The sequence below is a fragment of the Hetaerina americana genome, unplaced genomic scaffold, assembly GCF_022747635.1.
Source record: "Hetaerina americana unplaced genomic scaffold, ioHetAmer1.1.p SCAF_4, whole genome shotgun sequence".
Taxonomy (NCBI): Eukaryota; Metazoa; Arthropoda; class Insecta; order Odonata; family Calopterygidae; genus Hetaerina; species Hetaerina americana.
Genome location: NW_027286985.1, coordinates 12,644,459 through 12,657,380, shown reverse-complemented (window position 1 = coordinate 12,657,380; position 12,922 = coordinate 12,644,459). Strand labels below are relative to the sequence as shown.

General features: G+C 40.6%; 1 protein-coding gene across 1 annotated transcript in view; it reads left to right on the top strand.

Moving 5' to 3' along the window:
• LOC139692071 (T-box transcription factor TBX18-like) overlaps positions 1-12,922 on the top strand; it is a 130,929-nt gene that overhangs the window by 50,469 nt on the left and 67,538 nt on the right. Inside the window, exon 3 of the mRNA XM_071590102.1 lies at positions 4,880-4,996. Coding sequence (XP_071446203.1) covers positions 4,880-4,996 — 117 coding nt within the window. The remainder of the gene's footprint in view (positions 1-4,879; positions 4,997-12,922) is intronic.

The following is a 12,922-nucleotide window of genomic DNA, read 5'->3' as shown; positions in this document are numbered from 1 at the left end:
CTAGGGTGTATGGCCGGGGGTTAATGCACACCGAGCTAATATTTACCCGAACATGACCCTACTAAGGTCGGAAAAAGTAATTATGATTTATTATCCTTTATCTTTTGTGGAAAAAATGACATCTTAAATCCATCTCTTCTACACTTGATCTCTCTAATTTAATTGACATGATCTTTCCTACCGTAGTATAATGGGGGTAATAACATATTGTCAACATCACTGCTAAAGAGACTCCCTTCCAATTAATGCAAGAGTTTCAATCTTCAATTTATCCTTAGCTTCTAGTCTTGCTCCTCTAATATTTTGGACACACCACTAAGTTTATCATAACAATATTTTTCATACAGGTTCATACACCTTGGGAAAAAATGATGGGAGGGAGGAAGGATGCAGAATCAAAGAGGGGTTTACTTTAATGCTCCTCCTCTACGCTGCTCGCGATCCAATTCGATAATTAAACCAACTTCGTGAGGACCATGCCTACCTGCCGCATATTCTAAATTAGGCCTATTCAACGACAGATAACATTTCTCTTTGCCCTTTTCATCACATTTATGTAGTATTGTTCTAATAAATTCTAATTTTTCGTCAGCTTGTCCGCATATTCCCCGCATGTGTTTCACCCAGGAGAGATCGTCTTACGTTACTTTACATAGTAGGTCTTACGCTATCCAATCGAGTTGAAACTTGGGAAAACTATTTTTACACTGACTGGCAACTTTTTAAGGGTTCCTGTTGAATATACGTCAAATATTTTCCCCTTATCTCCTGACCATTCTTGTGAAAAAACCAATAAAACTGGTGTAGTTTTTTACATATTAAGATTTCATTAATGCGAAAATTCACGTGAATAAGAAAATAGCTTCACCAATAAACTCAATAAATATCAAATGATGTGAGATACTATACATTGTACGGTAGGCTAGAAATCAATAAAGCTATATTAACATTCTACACACTGTCTGCAACGCAACATCTGAAGCATGGGAACAGAACGTGATCATTGTGGGGACACGAAAAATCAAGTAACAGAGTTAGAAAAAATTAAATTTTGAAAATAAAGTACTAACTTTTACTAGATAGAAACTGATAACATAAAACATGAATTAAATATAGGTTTCCCCATAAATGGCATGATACGAGGGAATGCACATAATAGGAACAGCACATTGAAAGAATAATTGAAGCTTATTGTTAAAACAGGTCATAAGATTAGTTAAAAGCAATAAAAAACCCACCATATGGGGACCCGAGTAAACCGAGTTGATAGATCCGAGAAAAGACAGCATGAATGAAGAGGGAATAGGCTGAAAAATGCCAGAAGATACCAATATCGTAATGCACACTATCTTCCTTTAGTGGGACTTTCCAACAGGGCTCAAATGACCATCCACTAGTATTCACTGTTAATTATTTGTAGTATCGCGCTTGATAAATTATTGCAGGAGAAAATCCTGGATTGTCGTTGAATAAAGAATAAGTATTTGCAAGATTTGTAAAAAAGTAACGGTAACAATTTTTTTCTGACGCGTGCGTGATGTGCTTAATTCAGACCCGTCGGTTAAGTGTGCGCGTGCTCGCTGATCGTATTGCATTGATAAGATTAAAGTGCATATTATTGCAATAGAAAATTTTGCGATGCGGAAGATCCGTGCTGAACTCGTCTCGAAGGTCTTGACGGACGACCAAGAGCAGAGTCGAGTGTCTGCTTGCGAAGACCTTCTGCAACGGCATCGCGACGATTCCCCAACCCGTTTAAGTTCCGACTTGACACCAGAAGACTAATTCTGATTCCCATAAGTGAAATCCTCCCTCAAAAGGGCACCACCATCTTGGTGGTGTTCTTTTGAGGGAGGATTTGAGGGCCGACTCTTTAAGTGTCGTCAAAGAAGCTTGCACGCGTACACTTCCGGAACTTCCGGAAGGAACTTCCGGAATCCGCCCACCAGGGAGCCTTCGAGTTGTGGAAAAACCACTGGCAGAAGAGCGTCGACGCTCAAGGGATGTGCTTTGAAGAATTATGAAGTATTCTTGCAACATATAAAAGAATTTAAATTCATTTATTTCGTCTATTCCGTATCTATTAACGTTTCGTGACACTTTTTATAAAATCACGCGAGAAGTCTATATTCATTGCTCAATCGGCGACTGAGGAGACCACGCGCAAAATACTGTGTCTGTTTTATAATACAGTATAGTGTTATAAATAGATAGCTTCTTCACAATGGTGTATAAGCTAACAGTCGTTTGCTTGACGCCGTGCAAAATGCTCTTGCGACATTCTGCGCCATATTATTTCCTGCTCTTACTCTTTCGATGCTTCAACTTCATCCGCTCGCCCTCTAAATTAGCTCAGCTCACCTTTCCATTTTACGCAGCCATTCTTCCCGTTTCTTTTCTATTCTTTCTAATTGTTTACCCACAGCGTTTATCCCCACATCCAGGAACACACCCTAATCTTCCACCCGTCCTCACCCACCCATCCCCTCCTTCTCCCCAGCCCATTCATTCTCTCCCACCCGTGTAGAACACCACCGAGTGAGTGTGTGGCTGCAGTACACTGTGTCCGACCGCTGGAGTGGGAGAAGGGAGCGTGGGCGGAGGAAAGGGGAGAGTGCGAGGAGGGAAGGAAGGAGTGGAAACCGCAAATCCTTTTGAACGACGCCGGTGAGAGGAGACGGCGTGGGACGAGGCGGGATAATGTAAAAACGCCCAGGGAGAGGCGAGAAAAAGACGGGGAGAGAAAGGAAGAGATAGTAGGGAGAGAGAGGGGAACTCGTGGGGGGAAGGGAACTCCGGGAAGAAACGAAGGAGCGATAAAAAAGTGGAGAAGAATGCCTCTGCCCCTCTTTTGCCCTTCGGCCAGGTTGCGTGGGAGGTGAGGGAGGGGCGGCAGGGGGGGGAGGATCCGCAGTGCGTAGAGGAGAGGGAGGGGCGAGGGGAAGTGAGTGGAGGCGGGCGGCTGAGGAGGGAGGCTCCTGACTCCTCGGCGTGAGAGATGGGAAGGGAGAGAGAGAGAGAGAGAGGTGAGAGCGAGGCGGGAAGCGTCCAGTGGCAATCATTAAAGGGTCGCATTTGCATAATAAATGCCTAGTAATTATAGGCCACACGACGCCTCTTAAAGACGTAAGACCGCCCGCACACACCTTGGAGAGAAAAATCCCTCACAAGGAGATAGCCCGTGGGGAATGAGGGGGAGGGAGGGAAAGGGAAGCTGGGAAGTAGGAGTGGGTGGTTTGGGGAGGTGGGCCCCCAGTGGGGAAGGGAGCGAGGACCCTTTCCCTTTCGCCAGCGTTCCCTCTCTTGAGGGCAGGCCATGAATTTTGTTAAGGTGTCAGCAAGACGCTAATGAAGACGCAGGTGGGGAAGAGCGGTGCGAAGGGAAGCTTGCATGTTGGTGGAGGCACCTTCTTGCGGTTCCCCCCTGTGTGCGCGAGGGAAGCGGGAAAGGTGTAAGGAGAAGGAGGTGGAGACGTGGAAGTCGGGGGTTGGGGGAGGGAGTAAGAGCGGCAGGTTAAGGAGTCGCGGAGTAGGATGTGGAAGTCTGGGTGTTCTCGGCACTCATCTCCCGGACTTGGGAAAGGAATGGGAGGAGAAAGATGTGGTCGGGGAAAGAAAGAATGGGGTCGTCGAGACGGCTGTGAGCGATCCTTTAAAGCATAGCGAAAAGAGAGAAAAGAAAATATAACTATAATAATTTTTAAAATGAGAATCGACACTCTTCTGCTCATCGGCTTCGTAATGATGGCTGCTGAAGCTCTCATTATTGTGAGTTGGCGCGAGATTTTAATAGCGAGTTGTTAGTTCCGGGGGAGGATGGGTGAGTTGTTGGGGGTCCAGGAGGGAGAGAGAGCGGTGTTGCTTGGTGGCCGAGGAGCAAGCCATCCATGTTGGAAAGGATTGGGAGGAGGGAACGAGAACAGAAGACGGAGATCGCTCACCCCTATTGGTCGAGTTTACATTTATAGGTCCACGAATGGGCCTGGAGAAGTCATTCGATGGGAGAGGGGCTACAACGGAAGGTATTAAGGGCGATTAAAAACCTTTCGTCGATGCGAAATTGCAGGGTTGGTTTTTTTAATACTTTCGCGGAAAGGGGGTTTTCTCCGGGAAAGGGATGGGATGAGAAAAAAAATATCGGCACTCGTGAAGTTAGGTCCGTGCGGTCTGTTACGGATTATGAAGAATGTCACTGACGTAAACTGGAACACAATATAGGGAATACCTTGGGAAATTGTTAAAGTTAACCATTACATTCTTACTTAGAATTGCTACTGATGTTGAACTTTTATATGAACTATATGAAGTAAAACTCTAATTCTAATATAAAATATGCAGAATTATCGTGGACAAAAATATTCACGAATTTGTCATGATTTCAATTAACTAAATTTCATTTTGTTCCTAATAATAAAGCTACTCACTAATAGATTTTTAAAATATCATAATACTAGAGATAATGTAAGTGTATCAGTAATGATTAAAAGAGAGATATTAAATTGTTATTATTATGTATTTAAATTTCTACATGGAGAATCAATTAAGCATTTGTCTTAGGGTTAGAGCAGATGAGAATACTTTTTGGTGTCCTTGAATTATTACGTAACAGTTAATTGCTATCAAGTGTCTAGTAACAATGCTAAAACAGATTCCATAAAATTCCCCCATCAGTACAAACCAGATGTATCAAAAGTTCTACGTCGATTTTTAGGGATGAAGTTTACTCTCCCTACCTTAGCAAATCTCATGAGTTACCTCATTCTTTAATGTAGAATGTATTTCCTATAATTAAAAATTTATAGACTACGGAAAAATACACTATATAAAAAGATGAAATTTACAGATTAACTTCAATCGGTACTCTTATGTCTTTTTTCAGGAGAATGTTTCCCACAGTTAAAGTCCGTATCTCAGGACTTGATCCAGAGGCATCTTATATTCTGTTTCTAGATGTGGTGCCGGTTGATGACAAAAGATACAGATATGTCTACCACAGGTAAGTTTGTAGATATATTTTTTGTAATGGTCCATTAAAAGGTAGAATTACAATAGTTTGTGTTCTAGAGTGATTTGAATGATTTTTATATTACTGTATTTGTTCTCAAGTGTTTTCAAACCCAAACTCTATCATGGAGACAGCCTTAAAACAAAGGAATATTGTAAGCCAATAGAGAATTTATTTTTTCCAAGTTGAGTGTGTTTACGTACTTTCTGTTATGCGCCCTAAGTATTCCGTATAGGCCCTTCAGTATATTTTCTAACTACGAATCCGCAGTACTGCATTCAAAGCTGTTTGGAGCAAGAAGATATATTTATAAATACTATAATTATTCCACGAAATACTTTTATTCTTCCCATTAATCATTTTCTAAATTGCGTGTTCGAAATTGTGTCCTTTTCTTTTCTAACATAACCCATTTCTTCACTAAAGACTTATCCGTCGAGGCACCCTCACGTCTCCTGTTTGCTCCTCCAGTTCATTTCACCTCTCTCGAATCCCACTGCTTCCTCTCGCCGCCTCTTTTCAACGATTCGTCGGCGGATTTAGACCAGCGGTTTCACCTCTGCCGTCCGTCGGCCCTTCAAAGACTCTACTATGTTGCTCCGCGGTCGTTGCCGAGGATGTGGCCGTAATAAACGCCTTCCTTGACTCATTCCATTTCATGGAGGCGTGTCGAAGGTAACTAAACCCCTCACTGGCGACGCTTTACCGCTTTCGCGCGAAAGAGTCGGGGGCGCCTGACTCCTCCGAGCGCTTCCAATTCCAATGGCGGCCGACCTCCCCTCCCCTCGCGGTCCGCGTCCCTTTGCATTGAGGATGTGACGAGCGTTGAAGTCCCCCGTTAAAGTCCCCGGACTACCCGCACAGAAGGCTTCGGCTTCGCCCTATTCGGTTGAGAGGAATTTGCATTTCAACTGGAATAAAGTGATCACCCTCTATTGGATAAAAATAATTGATCATATGTGCAGTATATGCGTCTACAGCAGAGCACACTAAAGTTTTATCTCTATCTTTTTAAGTTGTTTGTCAATTGTGAACATCCTAAACAAGATACATCAGCCTTGAGGAATACATTTTTAACACGAAGTTGGATTGATTGTCGAATTACTGATCGCGTGCAGCGTAGAGGAGCTAGAGTTATAAAACGTTGTTGTGATAAACTTAGCAGCGTATCCAAAATAAAAGAGGAATTAGGCTGGGAATGACTCACGGAGCAAGAGATAAAATTAAAAACGGATATTACAGATAAAATTAAAAAGAGCTTGAATAAATTGGAAGGACGCCTCTTTAGCAGTAATGTTGAAAATGTATTATTACTCCCATCGTACTAAGGTAGGAGAGGTCATGTAACTCAACAAATAACAAATAAAACTAGAGAGATTAAGTGTAGGATAGAAAGATTTAAGATGCCATTTTTTCCACGTACGATAAGAGATCAGAATAACAATGTCCGACCGCGGTAGGGTCATATTCGGGTCCAAATTAGTCCGGTGTTTATTCACTCCTCGCTAAACACCCTAGCGGTGGCTTGCAAGGTACTAAAATATCTAAAATCACTTCTATATATCGTTCTACTAAAATTCTAAATATCTAAATTCTAAATATCTACTAAATTTCTTATACCCCAGAGATATTTTATATTGGCTCTTAATACCTTACTTTACGTTAATGATGACAGTATTCTACTCGGTAAGTTTTCGCTGACGCAACTCAGTACTGTGTCCCTTGGCTCTGACTAGCATCATGCAAAATATCCTTTTACCCCATAATACATGTTACAAAAACTCATTGATTAGGTATTTCTACTTCATTTGGTTCAATACAAAAATGTCCAATTTTCTCCTACCTTGCTTTTCCAGCATATTCCCAAATTTTACTGTCTTCGGCATCCCATTGCCTCTTAATAATTCCTTCTTCCACTTGTCCTACCTTCTTTGAATTTTTTTCCAACGGCCGTCTTTCCGAACCAAAAAGCATTACACTCCATATTATAGTTTTTGATAGTCTTTTATTTACGTCGGTACTTAAGATAACTGTCATCTACTCTTGCCTTTTGTAAAATCTTCCAACTCATATTGCCTTTAAGAAATATTCGATCAAGTTCATCAAGTTAGATTCGTTTTCTACCCTACTATCAGATTTAGATGTAGGCAAGTAATTACTACAAATTATTAAGTTTCCCTTAATAGTTAAAACTGTGTATATTTGGTCATCCTTTAGTTTTTCTCGTCGATTTTTTAAACTTTCATTTGGAATTTAAAGTCATGATTGGCGTTGATGTCATTTGAATTTGCCATATTTTTAGTAGGTATAATTATGCTATTAGTTTTAAATCAATACTAATATATGCCATGGATTAAAATGCCACTGGATTATCATTGTAATATGGCTTTTATCACATATTAATTAGAGCCTGTGAAGCCTACACTAGCAGTTATATTTTCAATCATTATTAACTACTATCATTTTTTTATTTACGAAATTTAATGTATACTTTAAATAGAGTGCAAAAACTGACATTTAAATAGAGTGATTCATTTTTCAATGGATATTAATTAACTGCAAAAATTATGATGGTCGTGATTACATAAAATTTATCCACGCATTTATCGCCCATAAATGGCATTAAAGAACGTAAAACACCTTTTTATGCCATGCGCTTGATAAATCCCGCAGATAAACTGTGACGCTAAAAGAATGTAGTGTATGCACTTGAAATCAACATCTTTATTCATAAAATGTCACCAAAGAAATTCAGCATTACCACCTTGTAAAAATTATTCACTTTGACCGGAATACGAGTCATTTTCGCTGTAAAATTTCCCCACACCGTGTACATCAGAGGACTCCATTTAAGTAAATGTCGCGGATTCGCCGCAGTTCCTTGAATTTACCCATGCCGCATAGGTCGAAAATAGACGAAAGTTAGACCATGCAGCTGCCGTTTCTCAGTGAGGCGGCTGCAAAGGCACCTGACCCGTGAGGCGAGCTTTAAGGTGATAGTACCTCGTTAAAACTACCGTGGAAGGCTATGGGAAGCCACTTCAATTATCTTTCGCATGATAAAATGTAGAAAAAAAGGTAATGAATCCAGACAACTGCGGGACTCGGTGCCCACTGGGCCGGGTGTCTTGCTCGGCAGTGGAGTAGGCAAAGCCTATCACATGAAAGCCTTGGACATTCGAGCCGCAAACAGAGGAAAAGATGACCCAGAATGTGAACTTAATGGTTAGAATAGGGGCAATGAATGTCTTAGAACGATGATGAGAACAGGGGTACTAGAAAACATTTAGACATAAATGAAGAAGGGAGGCATAGACATGTTAGGTTTGTGTTAGGTGAGGTGGAAAGACAGTGCGGATTACTGGAGATATAATTACAGGGTAATTTATAGTAGGGGAAGTGAGTTGACATGGAGTGCCCGTCGTAATGAATAAAAATTGGTAAGAAGAGTAATGAATATAGAGAAAGTGAGTCATAGATTATTATTAGTGAAAATAAAAGCAGACTCGACCAATACAGTGGCATGTTGAAATGAAATAAGTAACTTAGTAATTCCAAACACACACTATTTAGAAAACGATCAAGGTTTCGACATTGGACATCATAATCAAATGTTCCTCACAGATATCAAATTTCTACATATACCTTCAGAGTGGGGGAGGGGGCTGGTCAGAGTGGGGGAAGGGAGGGTGGAGGGATAACAAAGGTTGATGGAAGGGAAAGGGAAGTACAGCTTTCGGTGTCAATCGTTGGCTGTTAATGGGGGTTTGTTTGGGAGTGGTCTAACCCTAGTGGAGAGCACTGGATGTGAAAGAGTGGTAGATCTAGAAGGGGTGATTGGAAAGGATACGAAATGTTGTTACAAGTTCATTCTTGCAACGGATAAGTCTTTAGCCTTTATTTTCGAAATGGAGAATTTCAGACTTAAAGTCACTTTTGTGGTCATGTTCGATAAGGTTATTTGCAAAGAAGAATGTTATGTTTCTTTTCTTTACACATGTTTTGTGCTCCTCAGTTATTTCTTCAAATTTCCGGCTCTTTTGGCCAGTATATTTAGTGGAACACTCAGAGCACTTTAGTTCTTATACTCCAGTTCTCTCGTCTTGGGGAACTTTGTTTAAATCGCGTGAGATCAGGTTCTTAAGGCATGAATTATCGTAAAAGGCAAAATTTCTTGTTTATTTTGGTAAAATCTTTATTAATTTTTGAGAAATCCAGGTTTCTATGGCAGAACGTTACTTGGAGGAAGCAGTAGACAATTTGTAAGGTGAGATAGGAGAAGTATTGGAAACTTGCTGAAAAAGAAGCCCCTAATAGTAACGGGGGATTGGGCCGCAAAGATAGGGGAATGGAGAAATGGCGAGAAGTAAGAGAGTCGGGTTTAGGAATTGGTAATAGTCGCGGAGAGAAATAAATCGAGTTTAGAGAAAAGAAGGATTTGATAATGACTGAGACCTCCTTCAAACGTTCTCATAAACAGAGTTACAGATGTACATGAAACTCGTATAATGCCGGGAGGGAAGCTTAGAAACATGTATTACACCACATTATAAGTGCTCGTAGATATAGAAACAACATGATCAATTCACACTGCTTCTCGGAGGCGGATGAAGAATTGGATCATAATTTAGGTGCAATGAAACGAAATTTAAAATTTACAGTTTGGTAGGAATGTACCAAAATATTATGCTTTAAGTTTTAACGGGAGTAAAAAGGAGGGTGTACCAAGAAAAACTTAATAAATATATAAATGAGAAATAACAAAAAAAGGTTGGGTGAATCTTACGAGCGGCATAGAAAGAACAGTAAAATAAACAATATAAATAATAAAGACTGAGAGGATTGGATAACTTTGGATTGCGAGAGCAATGATTAAAATGGTGAATGAAAGACGAAAATGCAAGGAAGTGAACACGGAAATGGAAAAGAGATTGCGTAGAGAGCTGATTAATAAACTTGAAAACGATGGGACCAAGGAAATCTGATTCAGAGATGACAAGAATATGGAGATATTTCAGTCCAATAGGAAAATAGGAGTGCTAAATCGACGTAAAAGGGTGTAGTTTGAGTCCAGGAATACTAGATAGAGAGATGGAAAAGCGTTAAGGTAGATAAAGTCGAACGAGGGAGGAGGAATAGATTATATTCGAGCAGAATCATCAAAGAGTTTGTGGAAAAAAGAAAGGGAGGGGATTTTTTTAGCATACGAATGATGCAGTGTTTATGAGGTAGGATTTTGTCCAGATGATGTCTCTAGATCAATTTTGATCCACATCCCGGAAAAAAATTAAGTGGCAGTGGGCGTATATTAAGAACGATAAGTTTAATTCTGCATATAGAGAAGATGTTTTTAAGAATTATCATTAGACGGAGGTAAAAGAGTGCAAACAAAATTCCTAGGGGAATATCAATTTGGGTTTAGAAGTGGAAGAGGAACGGATGACTCCAGTGCAGTGATGTTAGAATTAATGGAAAGGAATATCGAATGTAATCAGGTCGTGTTGGTATGCTTGGTGGATTACAAGAAGGCATTTAACCAAGTAGAGCGGACAAAGTATGTACAAATATTGCGAAGTAAAGGAGCAGACTGGAGCGATAGGAGACCTTTCCGAAACATACACGTATGACTCACATGGCTTAGGTAAGGATAACAATGGACAATCGGGATGGGAGGTGATTGGTATAGGATTGAGACAGGTTTGCCGGTCATCGCCGGAATTTTCAAGATGAGTGCTGAGGATATATTAAATGTAGCATGGAAAATGCTTGAGCTGGTAATAAAAGTGGGAGGCGAGAGAAGTTTAAGTCGGTTAGGCTGTCAGATGTTGAAGCTGTAGTGAGTCTGACAGCCTAGGGATTACAGTTATTATTGAAAGCTTTACAGGAACAATGTGAGAAGTATGGGAGCAAGGTTATAAACTAGAAAACGATTTTAGTGACATTTTCGATAAGGTTATTAGCTCAGGTAAAAATTAAAGGACTTAATGGAAGGCAATGAACTAGAGCAGATGCCGCAGTTCCGGCAGTATTTAACATGTAGAGGAAATGGGGCATTGTAATCGGGACATTGGGAAAAGAATTGCATTTGCAAGGAAAGGATTTAAAAGTATGAGAAGATTAATGACAGGTACACTTAGTAAAGATGCGAAGAAGTGATTCGGTAACACTTTAATAGGGAGCGTAATGCTGTATGCATATGGACACTGGTCTATGAGGAAAGAGAATGACTCTAGATAGGAGGCTTTAGATATAGGGGCGTGACAAAGAATGGAGACACTATGATGGACAGAGTGGAATGAAAATCGCAGAAGTTTTAATCAGTGTGAACTAAAAGAGCTGGTTGCTGGATTAAATCTAAAAAATACAGAAAAAATAGGTGGAGGTAATATCGAAAGGTGGTAGGATGTAGAAGGTCATGATACAAGGAAGAGTTTTGGGTAAGCGGAATAGAGGAAGGACGAGGCTTTCTAGTCGTCATGGGGGCAGAGGAAAAAGGATATTCTCGTCATATGGAGGTAATAATCATTAGGTACCGGCCAAATTCTACCTTATTAGGAAGTATACCTTTGATGGATTGAGATATTCCATGATCCTGAATATATCTTGCTACAATCAAGAGGCCATGGGTGTTTGAAAGGGGTGATGTACAGTAGCACGGGTAGGAATGACATTCAGTAGTAAACCTTAAAGCTAAAGTGGATACTGGGCCAAGAATTTGACTTGAAATTTTTCTCCCGGAGATTTTTATTAAAATAAGATGCAACAATTTCAGAGCGTAAAAATCATTCGCCTTGACTGGGACTCGAACCCAGATCCCTCAATATCCGGTCGAGTGCTTTAGCCACTTAAGCTACCGAGGCGTCCTCTTAAACTCTGAAATTTTGGGGCTTTTAAAGGAACTAGATGTTATGACGAAATACCGTACATACAATGTCACACGCATTCGTAGTCGTGCGCGAGGCGCCACTGTCCACGAGGTTAAAGCCAACTTTAAACACTTATGGTGTTTTCCCTTTGACAAATTCCAAAGAAACTGCGGGAGATGCCGCAACAGTAACTTTTAACGGAGTCATCCGCTAATGTGCATTTCAATGCAACAATTTCAGAGCGTAAAAATCATTCGCCTTGACTGGGACTCGAACCCAGATCCCTCAATATCCGGTCGAGTGCTTTAGCCACTTAAGCTACCGAGGCGTCCTCTTAAACTCTGAAATTTTGGGGCTTTTAAAGGAACTAGATGTTATGACGAAATACCGTACATACAATGTCACATGCATTCAGCTTAAGTGGCTAAAGCACTCGACCGGATATTGAGGGATCTGGGTTCGAGTCCCAGTCAAGGCGAATGATTTTTACGCTCTGAAATTGTTGCATTGAAATGCACATTAGCGGATGACTCCGTTAAAAGTTACTGTTGCGGCATCTCCCGCAGTTTCTTTGGAATTTGTCAAAGGGAAAACACCATAAGTGTTTAAAGTTGGCTTTAACCTCGTGGACAGTGGCGCCTCGCGCACGACTACGAATGCGTGTGACATTGTATGTACGGTATTTCGTCATAACATCTAGTTCCTTTAAAAGCCCCAAAATTTCAGAGTTTAAGAGGACGCCTCGGTAGCTTAAGTGGCTAAAGCACTCGACCGGATATTGAGGGATCTGGGTTCGAGTCCCAGTCAAGGCGAATGATTTTTACGCTCTGAAATTGTTGCATTGAAATGCACATTAGCGGATGACTCCGTTAAAAGTTCCTGTTGCGGCATCTCCCGCAGTTTCTTTGGAATTTTTTAAAATAAGATATTAAGTCTCTAAAATTGAGTCTCTAAAAAATATGTAGAGTTGCGTGAATTACCTTCAGGAGGTGGCATATATTTAAACAAACTCAAAGTTAACTGTATCAAGCTGCCAGTTATGTACGCTTCA